The sequence below is a fragment of the Protopterus annectens genome, chromosome 3.part0 (assembly GCF_019279795.1).
Source record: "Protopterus annectens isolate FY-2018-M chromosome 3.part0, PAN1.0, whole genome shotgun sequence".
Lineage (NCBI taxonomy): Eukaryota > Metazoa > Chordata > Ceratodontiformes > Protopteridae > Protopterus > Protopterus annectens.
The window spans coordinates 1,887,360,847-1,887,378,043 of NC_056731.1; the positions used below are offsets into that span (position 1 = coordinate 1,887,360,847).

General features: G+C 42.7%; 1 protein-coding gene across 1 annotated transcript in view; it reads left to right on the plus strand.

The window, feature by feature from the left end:
- CASD1 (CAS1 domain containing 1) overlaps positions 1-17,197 on the plus strand; it is a 1,910,820-nt gene that overhangs the window by 1,167,136 nt on the left and 726,487 nt on the right. Inside the window, exon 11 of the mRNA XM_044065969.1 lies at positions 13,459-13,578. Within this exon, the coding sequence (XP_043921904.1) occupies positions 13,459-13,578 (120 nt within the window). The remainder of the gene's footprint in view (positions 1-13,458; positions 13,579-17,197) is intronic.

Consider the following 17,197-nt stretch of genomic DNA (forward strand, 5'->3'; position numbering starts at 1 on the left):
ACTTTCATAAATTTTCTAGTGCTAGGCCGTCTGGCTTCTAAGATAACATCCATGACCTGTTTGGAAAGGGTAGGATTAATCATAGACCCTGAATACGCCAGGCTGCCAGGCTGAGAGTTTTGATATGAGAGTGCAGAACCTGGCCCTGGTGTTGGGACAGAAGATTTTGAATCTGAGGTAGAATCCAAGGAGGCTCCTGGGATAGATTCATCAGTGTTGAGTACCAAAACTGTCGAGGCCAATTTGGGGCTAATAAAATCATCTTGGGTTTGTCCTGTTTTATCTTTAATAACACCCGTGGAAGAAGAGGTAGAGGAGGAAAGGCATACCCCGAGAGGTTCCTCCAACTGAATGAGAGAGCATCCACTTTCCATGCTAGCTTGTGATATGTCCTTGTGCAAAAAGTCTGTAACTGGTAGTTGAGGGGAGATGCAAATAGATCTATGTCCGGGCAGCCCCAGGCTTCTGTAATCATCTTGAATATTCGGGTGTCTAGCATCCACTCGTGTGGGTCTGACAGGTTCCTGTTCAGGCTGTCTGCCAGAGTATTTAGCTTCCCTGGCAGGAACTGAGCTTGTAGGTCCACTTTGCAAGCTAGTGCTGTGTTCCATAGAGTCATGGCTAGTCTGCAAAGGGGGTAGGAGTGTGAACCCCCTTGCTTGTTTATGTACCACATAACTGTGGTGTTGTCTGTCCGTATCAGTAGTTGCCCTGGCTGTAAAAGATCCCTGAAAGCCAAGAGGGCATTCTACACAGCTAACATCTCTTTTAGATTGATATGTAGGTGCTTCTGATCCTCTGTCCAAAAACCTTGCAGGCCTTTCCCCTGCAGGTGGGCTCCCCATGCGTAATCCGAGGCATCCGTGGTTAACACTTGGTAGGCTGGAGGCAGACTGAAGGCTTTCCCTTTGTTTTGAAGGCATGCCATGGCCCACCAATGGAATTCCTTTTGCAGGCAAGGCAAGACAGCAATCTGTGTGTCTAGACTGTGGCAATGCTGGGACCATGCGCTTTTTAGGTACCATTGTATCATTCTCATATGCAGTCTTGCATTTGGAATGAGAAGGATGCAGGAGGCCATGTAACCCAAAGCCTGCAGGAATTTCCTTGCAGTTAGCTGAGACATTAATGCCAGGGTTTTGAAAGTTGAAGCCAGCTGAAGTTGTTTTTCGGATGTCAGGAATGCCATCTGGGTTGTTGTGTTTAAAAGAGCACCCAGGAAAGTTATCTGTTGTGTGGGTGTCAAATTTGACTTTTTTATGTTCACAGTGAATCCCAGGTACTTGAGTAGATTTTGAACAAATTCCAGGTGCTGAAGTAAGACATCCTTGCTGTCTGCTTGAATAAGGCAGTCGTCCAGATAAGGGTAAATTTAAATTCCCTTGAGTCTGCAGTAAACTACCACTGGTGCCAGGCACTTGGTGAAGACCCTGGGCGCAGTAGACAAGCCAAAGGGCAGCACAGAGAATTGGTAGTGTGTTGAGCCTGCCTTGAACCTGAGGTATCTTCTGCACTCCTGTCTGATAGGAATGTGTAGGTAAGCCTCCTTTAAATCCAATGTCACCATCCATGCATTTTTGCTCAACATTGGCAGGAGCTGCTGTAGAGTGAGCATCTTGAACTTTGGTATCTCCAGGAAAGTATTTAAGACTGACAGATCCAGGATGGGTCTCCAAGAATTTTGTTTTCTGGGAACTAGAAAGAGTCTTGAGTAAAAGCCTTGCCCCGTCTCTGATAGTGGAACCGGTTCTATGGCCCTCATAGCCATGAGGGATCCCACCTGGTTTAATGCCTCTGCCCATTGGTGTTTTTGGTAGATCTGGCCATCCGTTTGGTCTTGGCAAGGTATGAAAGTGGAATTTGTAACCTCTTGAAACTACATCCAGGACCCACTTGTCTTGGGTTATGTAAGTCCAATTTCGGTGAAAAAGAGAGAGTTTTCCTCCTAGAGGGACTTCCAGAAGAGAGGTTCCTGGAGCCGTGCAGGGGGAGTCATTGAGCCTGTTTCCTGTAAGATTGAGGTCTGTCCTCTTCACCCCTGGGGGTGGAAGCACTCCACTGTCTAGGTCTATAAGAGGTCTGTGCTTGATCCCTCCCTCTGGGGCGCCTATATCTACCCCTCTGAGGCCTGTCCGAGCTGGGAAAGGACCAATTTTTAGTTGGCCAATTTCTGCTAAATCTTGGGGGCTGAACTTGTAAGAAATCCTTAACTGTTTGCATGAATTTTGCCTTATCCTCCATTTTCTTTATCACCTCTTCAGCCTTAGACCCAAACAAAACATTATGTTGAACAGGAGCATCCAGTAACTTTGCTTTCTGATCAGGCAAATTCTGTTCCTTTTTAACAAGCCTTGATCATGACCGAGCCAGTGGCAGCCGCCCTGCATGACGCCCCCAAAGCATCAAAACCACAGTGCAAGGTATGTTTCCCCACCTGTTCAGTAGCATGCATCAAATCGTGTAATTCCTTATTATCTGCACATGCAGAAATGGTACCTAGCTTTTGTTTCATAACAGACAGAAGAAATTGTTGATATTTTAGCATATGAAATTGACAATTTAAAGCCCTAATGGATAAAGTAGCAGAAGTGTACACATTTTTGCCCCATCTCTCCAAAGCTCTAGAATCCTTATCTGATGGAATAGGGTTCTTAGCAGAGGTGGCCTTAACACCCTTAGGAACCTGAGAAATGGTTTATGGATCAGCAGTAGGATTTTTATAAAGAAACTGGTGGGAGTCAGGGACTCTGTAATATCTATCAGGCTTTGCAGGTGCTGGAGGAAAGGAGTCAGGAGTTAAATTTGCCTCAGAAAAGACATCATCCACAATATCCAAAATAGGAGGAATAGCCAGGGGTCTGTGTTGGGGAAGAAGAAGGAAATCCCTAAGCCTTCTCTTAGATTCAGAGTACTCCCGTCCTTCCTAGTGAAAATGTTCCCTCATGTCATGTAAAGTTTCCCCAAAAGAAAAATCCTCAGGGGGAGAAGCAGAAGGAATGGATTCCTCAGCATCAGAATCCTCATAAGGAGGGAAAGTATAATCCTGTTCAGAGGAAGACAGTGAAGAGATAGAAGCCTGATCAGAGGATTCGTAGTCCAATTCTTGTCTTGGCCTTTTGTCTGGAGGGGGATGTGAACCCCTGATCATAGTTAATAAGTCCTCTGCCATTTTTAGCATTTGTTTTTGTGATTTAGGTCCCGGATCAGAGGAGGCCTGGGCTGGAGTCTTTGTTTTAGAAGGAGTCTTTGCCTTTGTCTTTGCCTTTATCTGTAGCTGCGTAGGCCTGAAAACCCCCTCGGAAGCCGGTACCTGCACAGCGGCTCCGGACCCATCCGAGGGAGCATTGTCCGAAGGTCCTGCACCTGAAGTACTCAAAGGCCTAGTTGGCTCCTCGTGGGAGTCCGTTTCGGCAAGCGGTTCTGAAATGGCCGACGACAGGGGCTGCGAAAGCGCCTCACTGACGACGGCTGAACCTGCAGCTGGCTCTGCTTGTAAACCGTCGTCTGATTTGGACCTCGGAGGCCTATCCTTATCCTTGCGTCTTTTGTGAACTCCGGTAGTCGGAAGCGTGTCCGACGACATATTGTAATTAAATCGCCTGCCAAAGTAGAGAAAAGCAAAATCGTATCTCCGCTTAATAGTACGTTGATTAAATCTAGCACAAAACCGACAACTAGCTACGTCGTGGTCAGGGCCCAGACAAGGAATACAGTAGGAGTGGAAATCCTTATGAGGTATTTGCTTCCCACATGAAATACAATTATTAACTTTTTCTGACATCGGACTGGAGCAAGAAAAAAGTTTCCCCAACGGGGACCTTAGCTTTGAGAAGAAGAAAGTCTTCGGAATGAAGCACCAAAAATATCAGGAGTCAGCCGACCGGCACTTGCGAACTGCTTCCACAGCACAGCAAGAAAGACTGGAGAACATGGCATCGGCTGGGAGCTTTGTACCCCTGGCGCTCTGACGTCAGGGAGGATGACTGAACAGCCGACGCCGGACCCAGACTTTGTTATTCTGGCTGACCGAGGGCTGCCTGCCGGCAGGAAGAACCCTACAGTGATGACTGCAACAGTGAAACACGAAAAACATCTGTTACTATTACATGAAAAGTGACAATAGAAATCAAGTTTCCACATTGTCAGAGGAAGTCAAACATATACATATAATACATGTTGTTCAAGCTGGTCTTAGAATATCTGTACAGTCTGTTGAGGAATCTCTATGGATAGTAAGTAGTTATTGTTGGACAAATATTTGGATGTTGGCAGAAGAGACAAACATGTACATATAAAACATGCAGTATTGCTTGGCCTTAAGATTAACAGAACAAAGTGTAGGTGGATGTTTATAATATAGTGAGGGCAGTTAAAGGAAAAGAGGTAGACTAGGAGATGTGAGGAATATTAGGGGGCTGCTTATTAAACATTAGGAGGGTTAGTTTAGCTAGATGAAGAGTCTTAACAAAAAATCTGGAGGGTAGAGCAATATAGAAAGTAGAAGGGTTAAAGTGTATGACAGATTAGCCAGGAGTAGAACATGAGTGCAGCCACAAATTCACTGCAGTTTCTTCTGTCATTTAAACAATACACTTTTTCATTTCACAAAGTGTTAATAGAGTTTAGTTAGCTTCTTCACCATTTCCCTTGAAAGGTCAGTAACAATGTTTTTACAGATTTCTTCACAACCTTCTTTAACTTATTGCAGTGTTCACACTCCTTCCCATTATGATTAAGACAAAACAGAATAAACAGTATCTGTTAAAACCTTTAGTTGCTGTTACTATAAGTTCATTTGTTAAGTGATTTTGTTGCAGTAGTGCATACATTTGTTCTTGCCAAGGAAGATAAATGGTGTGTAAAATAATGTAATTGATTTAAGTTACTTTCTTCATTCTCAGTATATATTTTAACAACGACACCATGCAGCAACAATTTTGCTGGTATAAATAGATGGATTAGCAACACTCTGAAATGATGAGAGAATACAGGGTGTATGTAGCATGTCCTATGCAGACCGCATCAAGGCCCTATCCTTGTATTCTGTCTCCTGCAGACTGTTGAGGGGGATCTATGCCTTGCATGCAAAGCATGGCAGACCCCACTCTGATGGACCTCCTGCATACCCACAAAACAAACACCACCAGAACTACCCATTCTGAAGACTTAACTTTGCCTGTGATATAAATAGAACCTGCTGAGAGACAGGTATATATCCCAAAGACTACCCCTTCTCTGGAGCAGTCTTCCCATCCATGTGAAGCAGAGCTTCTCCCTAAGCCAGTTCAAGTGTAAGTTGGATAATTGGATGAGGAACAAGAAACTCATCCCTCATTTGGCTCCTCTGTTTCTAATGGATATAGGCAGCCTGTAAATGCTTCATCTCCCAGGCCCCTGCTTGTAAGTGTTTCATCTCCCAAGTCTCTGCTTACATTTACCAAGAGGAGCAGAACTTGTCACATGTTTGGGATGCACAGGTAGGCTTAAAAAGGCCACTGTGGTTGTTAGCCAAGTAAACACATATGAACCTATAAACTGAATGGAGACCAATGAGAAATACGTATGGTAATTTTATGCCACATACCCCAGCAGTTAAGTAAGAGTGAGACTTACATTAATTCTTCTCGGTAAATATGCTATTACAATGAGAAAGTATTTGGTCAGGTAAATGTGCAGAAAAAGTATATAAACCCAAGTATTGGGATTTCTGTTCCATTTGACCTCTAATAGAAAAAAAAGTCATAATAATTATGCATTTGGAATTGTTGCATCATCCTTCTGCCTTAGTATTTTAGTGTGAAGACATTCCTTGACTATGAGTAAAGTGTAGAGAACGTTGACAGTTGAGTACAGTGACATTTACTGGTTGATTGATAATTATGCAAATAGAAACATGTCTGATTTGTGGTTACACTGGTAAAGACACAGCTGAATTAATGTTATTCGGTGAAGATAACAGTAGCAATTATTTTAAGTGACTGTTGTTTTGAAATCATTTGAGTTGTCAGGGTCAGTAAAGGTTAGTAGAACTTAATGTGAAGCACAAAGCAAATTGAAAGTAGTTGTACGATTAAGAAACAGCCTAGTGCAGCAACCGCTTGAAAGCTGGGGGGGGGGGGGGGGGGGGCATGACATTATCTTAGCATTTTATCAGCATTGCAGTTTTTATTATTTTATTCATCTCTATTAATATATGCAAACACAAACTGTATGAAAGCCCCAAGGCAAGTGAATTTTTCATTTCAGTCAAAACTTCTGTTTTATTGTACACAGTAATAAGCACATTTATTAGTCCTAAATAAAGTATTTTTCAATAAATGCAGCTATGAAGACTAAGGATGAAAATTCTAGAATAAATACACTTAAATGCTTTTGTTTTATTATTCAAGTGAAGTGACCTAGATGTAGGTACCATTTTTTGGGTTGACTAAGAAGTTTTGATCTGTTTAAATAAGTTGCTCTGAGCACTTGCAGTGTGCCAGCTGATAACTTGCAGAAATAAACTTGATTTTGTAGAGTGCTGACCACTGTCATCCAGTAGTATTAATCTCTTATGTGGTATTTACAGCAAGTTACTTTGTTGGAAACGTACTGTCTAATATTTCAGCTCAATATTTAAAGTTAAGTTATCTTAGTTTTCATGTAGATTGCATCAGTAATTCTGTGCAAATTTTTGTGGTATGTCCGTGCTGACATTTCAGGCTTGTAAGGAACACTATGTACAAACTATAAACCATACATACCTCTCAACTTTCCAGATTTTCACATAATGTCCAGATTTTTGCCTCATATTTTTTGGTCTGTTGCTCTTAAAAGTTTCACTTTTCTGGCAAATCACTGAAGATTGGAATGACTAAATAATGACATATCCTTCAGAAAATGCATGCTAACACAAATCCTGCTTTTCTAGTAACTACGTTTGTAGGAGCAATATTTAAAATCTGTCCGTTTGCCCCTACCCCCAATTATTTTAGGGTTTGTCCATAGTACTCGCACTAAGAATTTGAGCGGTATGACAATATAGTTTCCTTTGACTGGTAATTATAGATGTTCTTCGTGTTTCACTGTTGCAGTCATTACATTTGGGTAGTCTGCTGGCAGGTTGCCCTCAGTCAGCCTGAATAACAAAGTCTTGGGTCCTGCGTCAGTTGCTGTCTCCTCTTCCATGACGTCAGGTCGTCAGGGGTATAAAACATGCAGCCGACACCATTTTATTCAGTCTTTCTTGCCACGCAGTGCCCGAAGCAGAAGCAGTTTGCAAGTGCCGGTCGGCCGACTCCTGAAATTTTCACATTCGAGTTTCAGAACCGAAGTTTTCAAACTAAAGCTAAGTACCCCGTTGGGGAAACTTTTTCTTGCTCCTTACCGATGTCAGTAAAAGTTAATAATTGCATTACTTGTGGGAAGCAAATACCTCATAAGGATTTTCATTTGTACTGTATTCCTTGCCTAGGCCCAGATCACAATGTGCCTTGCTGTTGGTTTTGTGCTAGATTTAACCAACGCACTGTTAAGCGTCGGTATATTTTTGCTTCTAAATATTTTGGTTCAAGATTTAATTATCCTGAAATGTCGTCGGTTAGCAATCCGACTACTGGAGTTCATAAAAAACGCAAAGAAAAAGACAGAGACAGACCGTCGAGGTCCAAAATCAACGACGAAGCTTCTCCTAAGCCAGTCACCAGTTCGCCGGTACTCAGTGAGGCGCTTTCGCAGCCCCTGATACCCGCTAATTGAGTCGCAGGCCTCTACCGAGACCCATTCGGAGTCCGGTATGCAGCGAGATTTCAGAGTATTGAACCCGCGGATGTCTCTCCCTTAGATGGGTCCGGAGCTGTGGGCAGGCACCGGCTTCTGAGGGTGTTTTCAGGCCTCAACATTTTTATATTAAACCGACGCGAGCCTCAAAAACAAGGTCAAAAACATCTTCTATGTCTAAAAAAATGACACATGAGCCACGTGCTCTGGCCCCTATGCCTAAAAAACAGATGATCAAAATGGCTGAGGATTTAATTACCTTGATCAGGGGTTCCCAACCCCCCCCCAGCTAAGAGGCCTAGGCAAGGCACTGATTATGAATCTTCAGATCAGGTTTTCATTTCTTCTGATTCCTCTTCTGATCAGGAATTTTCTATTCCACCCTATGAGGATTCTGATGCAGAAGAGTCCATCCCATCTGCATCTCTTCCTGAGGATTACTCTTTTGGAGAGACTTTGCATACGTTAAGGGAACATTTTCACTGGGAGAGTCAGGACTTCTCTGAATCAAAAAAGAGGATTCCGGCGTGTAGCTCGCAAGACATTACCCTGCGAGCTACATTGCTGAAACCAAACGGCTGCATCAGCACTTTGCCATAGTGCAAAGTGGCTGAAAAGCATAGCCGCTGCAACTATAATCTATGGACGGGCAGCTACAGCCGTACGGGATGTGTAAAGCATTCCTTCTTCTCATGCAAGGAATGCATTTATGTAATTATTTATACAAAATAAATAATTACATAAATGCATTCCTTGCATGAGAAGAAGGAATGCGTTACACATCCCGTACGGCTGTAGCTGCCCGTCCATAGATTATAGTTGCAGCGGCTGTGCTTTTCAGCCACTTTGCACTACGGCAAAGTGCTGATGCAGCCGCTTGGTTTCGGCGATGTAGCTCGCAGGGTAATGTCTTGCGAGCTACACGCCGGAATCCCAAAAAAGAGGCTTAGGGATTTCCTTCTCCTTCCTCAGCATAGGCCTTTGGCAATACCTCCTGTATTAGATGTTGTTGATGATGTGTTTTTGGAATCAAGCATGGCTCCTGATTCCCTGCCTCCGGCTCCTAGTAAGCCAGACAGATACAAATTTCTGTTCAAAAATCCTGCTGCTGATCCTGAGACTATTTCTCAGGGTCCCAAGGGTGTAAAGGCCTCTACAGCCAAAAATCCTACCCCCTCTGACAGAGATTCCAGGGCGCTGGATAGATGGGGAAAGAAGGTTTATACGCCTGCAACCTTGGCAATCAGGGCCTTAAACTGCCAGTTTCATATGCTTAAATATCAACAGCATGTTAAGGGCTTACTGAAACAGAAAATTATGTTGATTTCTGATTGTGTGGAAAATAGAGTTACAGGAATTATTGCATTCAGCAGAACAGGTTGGAAAGCATACTTTGCAATGTGGTTTTGATTCCTTGGAGGCCTCTTGTAGGGCCGCAGTTACTGGATCTGTGATTAGAAGGCATGCCTGGCTCAAGGAGCAAAATCTGCCTGATCATGTTAAAGCTAAATTGTTGGATGCCCCTTTGCAGCATGATACTCTGGTAATAAGGCAAAAGAGGTTTTAAAGAAAATGGAAGACAAAGCTAAATCTATGCAAACTGTAAAAGATTTTTTGCAAGTGCAGCCACCCAGGTTTAGCAGACACTGGCCTACTAAAAAATGGTCCTTTCCTGTGTCCAACAGAGCCACTCAAGGCAAATCCAGACACTCAAAAGGCTCCAGATACCAATCACAGGGTTCTTACAGGTCAAAGCAATGGGGTGCATCCACCTCCAAAACTGGAGGAAACAAAGCACAACCCTGCAGTAAGCAGTCTCAATGACTTTCCTCTACCATCACCAAGCACTTATCTTTTGGCAACCCCCTTGGGGGGAAAACTAGCACTTCATGCTCAAAAACTGGCAGTTAATTACCCAGGATAAGTGGGTATTAAATATAGTATCCCAGGGGTACAGATTTCATTTCCATACTTTGCCAATTCCAAACGGATGACCGGATCTGCCACAAAACCAGTGGGCAGAGGCCCAGAAACAAGTCATGTCCCTCATGGATATGGGAGCTATTCATCCGGTACCAGAAAAGGAAAAAGGACAAGGTTTTTATTCAAGACTTTTCCTGGTACCCAGAAAAGACCATTCATGGCGTTCAATACTGGACTATCGATTATGAACACATTCCTGGACATTCCAAAATTCAAAATACTGACTTTACAACAGCTACTGCCCATGCTAGGCAGGAATGCCTGGTTAGTAACTCTCGACTTAAGAGGCATACCTGCATATCCCAATAAGAGAATCATGCAGAAGATACCTTTGCTTCAAAGCAGGTTTTTTGCATTACCAATTCTCTGCTGCCCTTTGGCTTATCTACTGTGCCCAGGGTCTTTACAAAATGCCTGGCACCAGTAATTGCATTCTGCAGACAAAGAAGCATACAAATGTATCCTTATCTGGACGACTGTCTCATTCAAGCGGAGGACAAGGACACTCTTCTTCAACATCTGGCATTTGTAAAAAGGCTTCTAGCATGCCTGGGGTACACCATAAACGAAAATAAATCACAACTGGTACCCCCTCAAATAATTACATTCCTGGGTGCAAGCTTGAATACAACTGCCCAGATGGCTTACCTCACGCTAGACAAACAAAGGCAACTGACAAAATACTTCAAACAGATGGCAACAAAAACCCAGTTATCTGCAAGACAAACTCTGTAGGCTTTGGGGTTCATGGCATCCTGCATCCTACTAATTCCATATGCAAGACTGCATATGAGGAAACTTCAGTGATACCTAAAATGTTTATGGAGTCAACATTGTCACAGTCTGGAAACAATGATTCCTTTCATTCCCTGCCTACAACAGGAGTTTCTTTGGTGGGCAGAGACATGTCACCAAAACAAGGGACTGTCATTCACTTTACCCCCCTGCCACCCAAACCCTAACTACAGACGCATCAGGCTATGCTTGGGGGGCCCACCTAGCAGGGAGATGCATTCAGGGCAAATGGAGCCCAAACCAAATGCATCTGCATATCAACCAGAAAGAAATGCTAGCTGTTCAGAATGCTCTGACAGCCTTCAAGGACTTGCTTCATCCAGGACAACTACTGATAAAGACGGACAACACCACAGTTATGTGGTACATAAACAAGCAGGGGGGTACACATTCTTACCCCCTTTGCAGACTAGCCATGGCCTTGTGGAACACAGCCTTGACTTACCAAATACATCTTCAAGCTCAATTCCTGCCAGGAAAACAGAATACTCTGGCAGACGACCTAAGCAGAAATCTAATGGACCCGCACAAATGGAAACTGAATCCACAAATCTTCAGCATGTTAACACAGAAATGGGGGAGCCCAGACATAGATCTGTTTGCCTCTCCTCAAAATTATCAGTTGGACAATTTCTGCACAAGAACTCATCACAAAAAAGCATGGAAAGTGGATGCCCTATCCTTCAGCTGGAAAAACCTATCAGTCTATGCATTTCCCCCTCTGCCTCTACTCCCCAAGGTCTTACTAAAAGTCAGACAGGAAAAAAACAAAAATTATCCTAGTTGCTCCGGACTGGCCTCGCCAGCACTGGTACCCACTTCTAAGGAATATGTCTCAATTTCCTCCATGGAAATGTCTCAGCAGAACAATCAAATTCTGCACACTCAGCTCCAAACTCTGAATCTTGCAGCATGGCTGATCAATTAATTATTCAAACACCTCTCAGTAAATCTGTGATGGATGTCATTTTGGAAGCCAGAAGGCCTAGTACTAGAGCATCTTATGCTGATAAATGGAAGAGATTCTGTGCTTGGAACCAAGCACAAGGAACAGACACAGCAAAGCCCAATATTCCTCAGATTTTACAATATTTGACTGAGATGCTTGACAAGAGCCTTTCTTTTTCTTCAATAAAAATCTATGCCTCTGCCATCTCGGCTCATTACAACACAGAGCCTCCCCTCTTTTTTCATCCTCTGCTTAAACAGTATCTTAAAGGGGCCAAAAATTTAAGGCCTCCCAGAAGATCACCAACTCCTGCATGGGACCTCAATTTTGTGCTGGAAAAACTCACCCTGCCTCCTTTTGAACCAGCAGCTACTGCAGATATAAAATTTCTATCTTGGAAAACAGCTTTTCTCTTGGCAGTCACTTCAGCAAGAAGGGTTTCAGAACTACAGGCTCTCATGGCAGTAGAGCCTTTTATTATATTTTACCCGGACAGGGTGTCCCTCAGGACCAATCCTTCTTTTATGCCTAAGGTGGTATCCAATGTGGCTCTTAACCAGACCATTCACCTTCCAACATTTTACCCAAATCCGCAGAGCAAGGGGGAGCGGATTCTGCATTCATTGGATGTACACAGACAACTAAGATTCTACTTAAACAGGACCAAATTTCTAAGAAAGTCTGAGCAACTACTGGTAGCATTTGCTGCAGGGTCAGAGGGGAAGGCTATATCAAAGCAGACTATTTCTAAGTGGATAAGCCACTGCATTCATTTCTGCTACTTGCACCATGGTAAACCTGTGCCCAAGGGGATCAGATCACATTCCTTCAGGGCTGCCTCTACTTCAGCAGCTTTTCTCAGAGGGGTTCCAACCAAAGACATTCTAGAAGCTGCTATTGGAGCTCTGTTCATACCTTCACAAAGCATTATCATTTGCCTCTCTTCTCCAAATCCAGGGCAGGCGTTGCCACTGCAGTTATGCAGGGCCTTATAGCCGCTCCTAATGCTGTTTAGTTCCATCCTCCCATCCTTAGCTTTGGGATTCTACCCAAATTTAATTACTGCAACAGTGAAAACGAAGAACATAGTACAGTTGTGTATACTTACCATAAATGTAGATGTTCGATTGTATTCACTGTTGCAGTCCGGGTTACCTACCAGCCATCCCCTTTTCTATACCTTTTTCTTTCCTTCACTATACACTAAAGCCTTTGTGGTGTATTTGCTTTTAGATGAAGGTAAAGTTTGTTTCTAAAAGTGCATTTATATATATTTATGTTTATATATATATATATATATATATATATATATATATATATATATATATATATATATATTTTTTTTTTTTTGCTCCCCATTTGGGGAGCACCTGACATCTGGGGCAAGAAAAACTGAATAAAATGGCGTCGGCTGCATGTTTTATACCCCTGACTACCTGACGTCATGGAAGAGGAGACAGCAACCGACGCAGAACCCAAGACTTTGTTATTCAGGCCGACTGAGAGCAACCTGCCAGCAGATTACCCAAATGTAATGACTGCAACAGTGAATACACTCGAACATCTACATTTATGGTAAGTGTACACAACTGTACTTTTGTTTCCTAAATAATCCCCATATTATCATCATCTCTGTGGGGCAATGGCTGACAGGAACTTCTGTATTGCTTTTGCTTTTATGGTTCTAGTAAAGACTTTCTGATTTATAGACTTAGAACTTTAAATAAAATGGTAGAACCAAGTCTTGTGAGATATTCATGAAGCCTACTGTGATTCAGAACTCTGGCTCACATTTTCTGTTGTGAGATTCTTTGCATGTCATATTACTTTTGTGTTATGTCAGTAATTCATAAAGACACATTTAAATGGCAATTACTTCTGATGTATAATTTTTTTAAAGCTTTTGTTTTAATTAGCTGTGCTGGCTCTTGCAGTTTCCCCACTAATTTAATTAACATTTTTATTTTTAACAGTTTCTGCCAGTCTACATGCACATTCGTGTCTTGGTTGCAGCATATCTGTTCCAGACTGGTTATGGACACTTTTCTTTTTTCTGGTTGAAAGGAGACTTTGGAATCTATCGAATCTGTCAGGTAAGCATTTTCTGAAAACATGGTACTAATTTAAGTGTTTTACACATACACACGTATGTGTGTGTGTGTGTGTGTGTGTGTGTGTGTGTGTGTGTGTGTGTGTTCTCCCCTGCCTTGGCGTCCTCTCAGTCCCTGTGTTGTGTACTTGCCATTTGTTTTCCACTGATAATAATACTGGCTGCCCTGCTCTCAGTACCAAAACCCAGTGTCCAAGGACCTCTTTGTGTGGACACTCTCCCTCCAACCCAGAAAAGAAGACCTATCAAAGTTTTAGGTTCCACTGCTAATAATATGGGCTGCCCTGCTTTCAGTACCAAAACCCAGTGTCCAAGTACCGCGATGTGTGGATACCCTCCCTCCAACCCAGAGAAGAAGACCTATCTCTGGGCATCAAAGTTTTGGTTTCCACTGATAGTAATATGGGCTGCCCTGCTCTCAGTACCGAAACCCAGTGTCCAAGGACTGCTTTGTGTGGATACCCTCCCTCCAACCCAGAAAGGAAGACCTATCTCTAGGCATCAAATTGTAGGTGATAACCTGCAGTTCTCTCTGATTACTTTGCATGAATATTTTAATTTATGTATAACCCTGGCTTGTACACTAGCTCGGACCATCCCCTACTTTAGGCGACTATTGTTTTTCCCATTTAGGTCAGTCTAGGTGTTTTTTCCTAATATAGCCAGCAGATGGCAGTATTCCATTACAAATACTGAGTCTAACTTCACGTAACCCAAATGAAGTTAAAGTAAACCAAGAAAACTGATACAAAGTGTTCAGAAATTACATAATATATACTAAGTTGCATTTCTCACTCTTGTATGCTGATAACAGCCCTGCTGATGCGGGAGTGGGTTTTTATGACTGTTTAGAGTCATTTGCTGAGCGTCTACTACTATTGTATGACAATCAGTTACCTTACTAAAACAAGCCAAGTGTTGTTCCTGATTGTTTCTAACATTCTTGCCTCTCTCGGCTGGGCAGGACCAGTGCCATTCGCCCTCACTCCGCTTGGGCTCACTCTGCTCCTCTATCCTACCCCCACTCCCACCCATCCCCAGTGCAAAACCACACCCCTGCAACCACTTATACTCATCATATCACCAATCATACTCATCATATCACCAATCAGCCCAACCCTTTTTTTCTTTTTTTTTCAGCTTCCCAAAGAATCAGCACCTCCTTCCCTCTATATACTCAGTACAGTCAGCCCCATCTCTTATACCCACATCTCTTTGCAGTCTATTTTACCTTCATTTACCTAACTTTACTCCAACCACCTTACCCTTATCTAAGTATTATCACCTCTATACTACTGCCCTTTCTGGATTTCTCACACCAGTTCTACTAAACATACTACCCTCACCTCACATACTCACCTATTATAATCTACTCCCTACACAATGTCCCTCATGTGCAAAGTTGTTCCTCTAATACTTACCGTTTCCTTCTCCCTCCTCCTGAACCTCTGTTCTCCTCATCCAGCTTGTAGACCCCACAAACCCACATTATCAACATCTACATACTTTACCACCCTCTCCAGCTAATCTGCAATCTGGTCTAGTGTGTATGCCACTGATTCAGTTTTAGAAACAAAACTGATAATCCTCTCTGTACAAAATATTCTTCCTATTAACCCAATTCAAACTCATTTCAGTGACCTTAAAAAGATTCTCCATCCAAAATCTCAACCATTCAATCCTAGACCAATTCAGAGTGGTGGTATTCACCCTAACCCTGGCCCTTTTCAATCATCTCAACAAGCCCCTAACCTCAACAAAATCTCTATATTTCACCATAATTAATACTCAAAGTATAAGAAACCAAATCCCCCATCTACATGCATGGCTAAGTCACTATAAACCAGACTTCGCAGCCATTACCGAGACCTGGCTAAAACCAGATATAAAGGATACCGAATTTCTTCCCCCAAACTATTCCTTTCAAAGAACATATAGACACCTTAAAAAAGGAGGAGGCATTGCCCTATTATATCCGAGCACCTTCACAGTGATTCCTTGCTCAAGCCTATTCCTACCTTCTCCACTGCAGAGCTACTCATTTCCTTCCTAAAACTAAACAACAACAAAAAGTTTGCATTATAGTCCTATATGTTCCCCCAGGCAACAGTATTTCAATTCTTGAGGATATCCTTGCCTGGTCCTCAAACAATATAAAAAATGAAACGGTCATCCTAGGTGATGTCAACATTAACTGGTCAGAAATCTCCAGTAGTAACGCCTCCGTAGGCATCAGTCTTCATACCTATACTCAGCTTATCTCTGATATTACTAGGCCTGATTAAAGAAATAGCAAAGGTTCAGTTCTGGATTGGATCGTAGTCTCTGACCCTAAAAACCTCCCTACCTTCAGTACACTCCCAGATAGTATAAGTGACCACTCACCAGCATTCACAATACGGAAGCCCTCGACACTACCAAACATGCACCAATATTGATACACTCAAGACCTATCCCACTTCTCCCCTACCACCTTTAATGACATATTGCACAACATTAACTGGACTCCGTTAAAATCTCTCCCTCTTAATGAAGCTGTAGAAACCTTCAACGCAACATTTCTTAGAATCCTTAATACTCTTGCCCCTCTATGGATAAAAAGAGCCAAGAGTAATCATGCTAGATGGCTAAGTCCTCTAAGCAAATTATGTCCTCTGGGGACAAAGCCTGGAAAACCTGGCAAAAGAACAAGACTGCCTCCAGCCTCACACTTTATAAACAACTTCGCAACCAGACCAAACGGTTAGTAACCAAAAACAAAAAAGAATACTTCCAAAGTCTACAAAACCAGCATGATCACAACCCCAAGAAATTCTGAGGAGCAGTCAACTCCCCACTCCATCCTGGAACTAATCACAGTCCATCCCCAAACCCTGAAATAACCTCTCCAGAATTAGCCTCACTCTTTAACTCCTATTTCATAGAAACTATTACCAAACTTACTTCCACCTTCCCACCTATAAACACAAACCTACCTTACACTACTATATCACAAACCTCATCTACTTTAATACTCACTCTTTCTCCCCTATACCTACCTCAGCCATAAAAAAACTTCTTTACAAACTGAAACCTTGCACCAACTACCCTGACAACCTACCTGCTGAATTCTTACAACTATCAGCCTCCTCCATAGCATACCACATCCGTATCCTTATCAACAGATCCATTCAGGAATCTTGCATGCTAGATATCTGGAAAAAACGTGTCCTTCCACTCCATAAAGGAGGCAATAACTCTGACATCTCAGATTTTCGGCCTATTGCCATACTTTCACCCATCTCAAAAATACTTGAAAAGTGCATTCAAACTCAGCTCCTTAATCACCTGATGACAAAACAACTGCTTTCCCCCACCCAACACTGCTTTAGACCAGGACATAGTACTAACACTGCCCTTATCTCCTTCCTGGAGTCAGTTAATAGAGCTCTAGACTCTGGATCCTTTATCTCCGCACTCTTTCTTGATCTGTCAAAAGTATTTGACGCAGTCTCCCACCCCCTTCTGCTTACCAAACTGTCCAAACTGAGCATCTCTCCCCCCACACTTCAGTGCTTTACTGACTATTCACCAATAGGAAACAATCTACTGTTTGGCAGCAA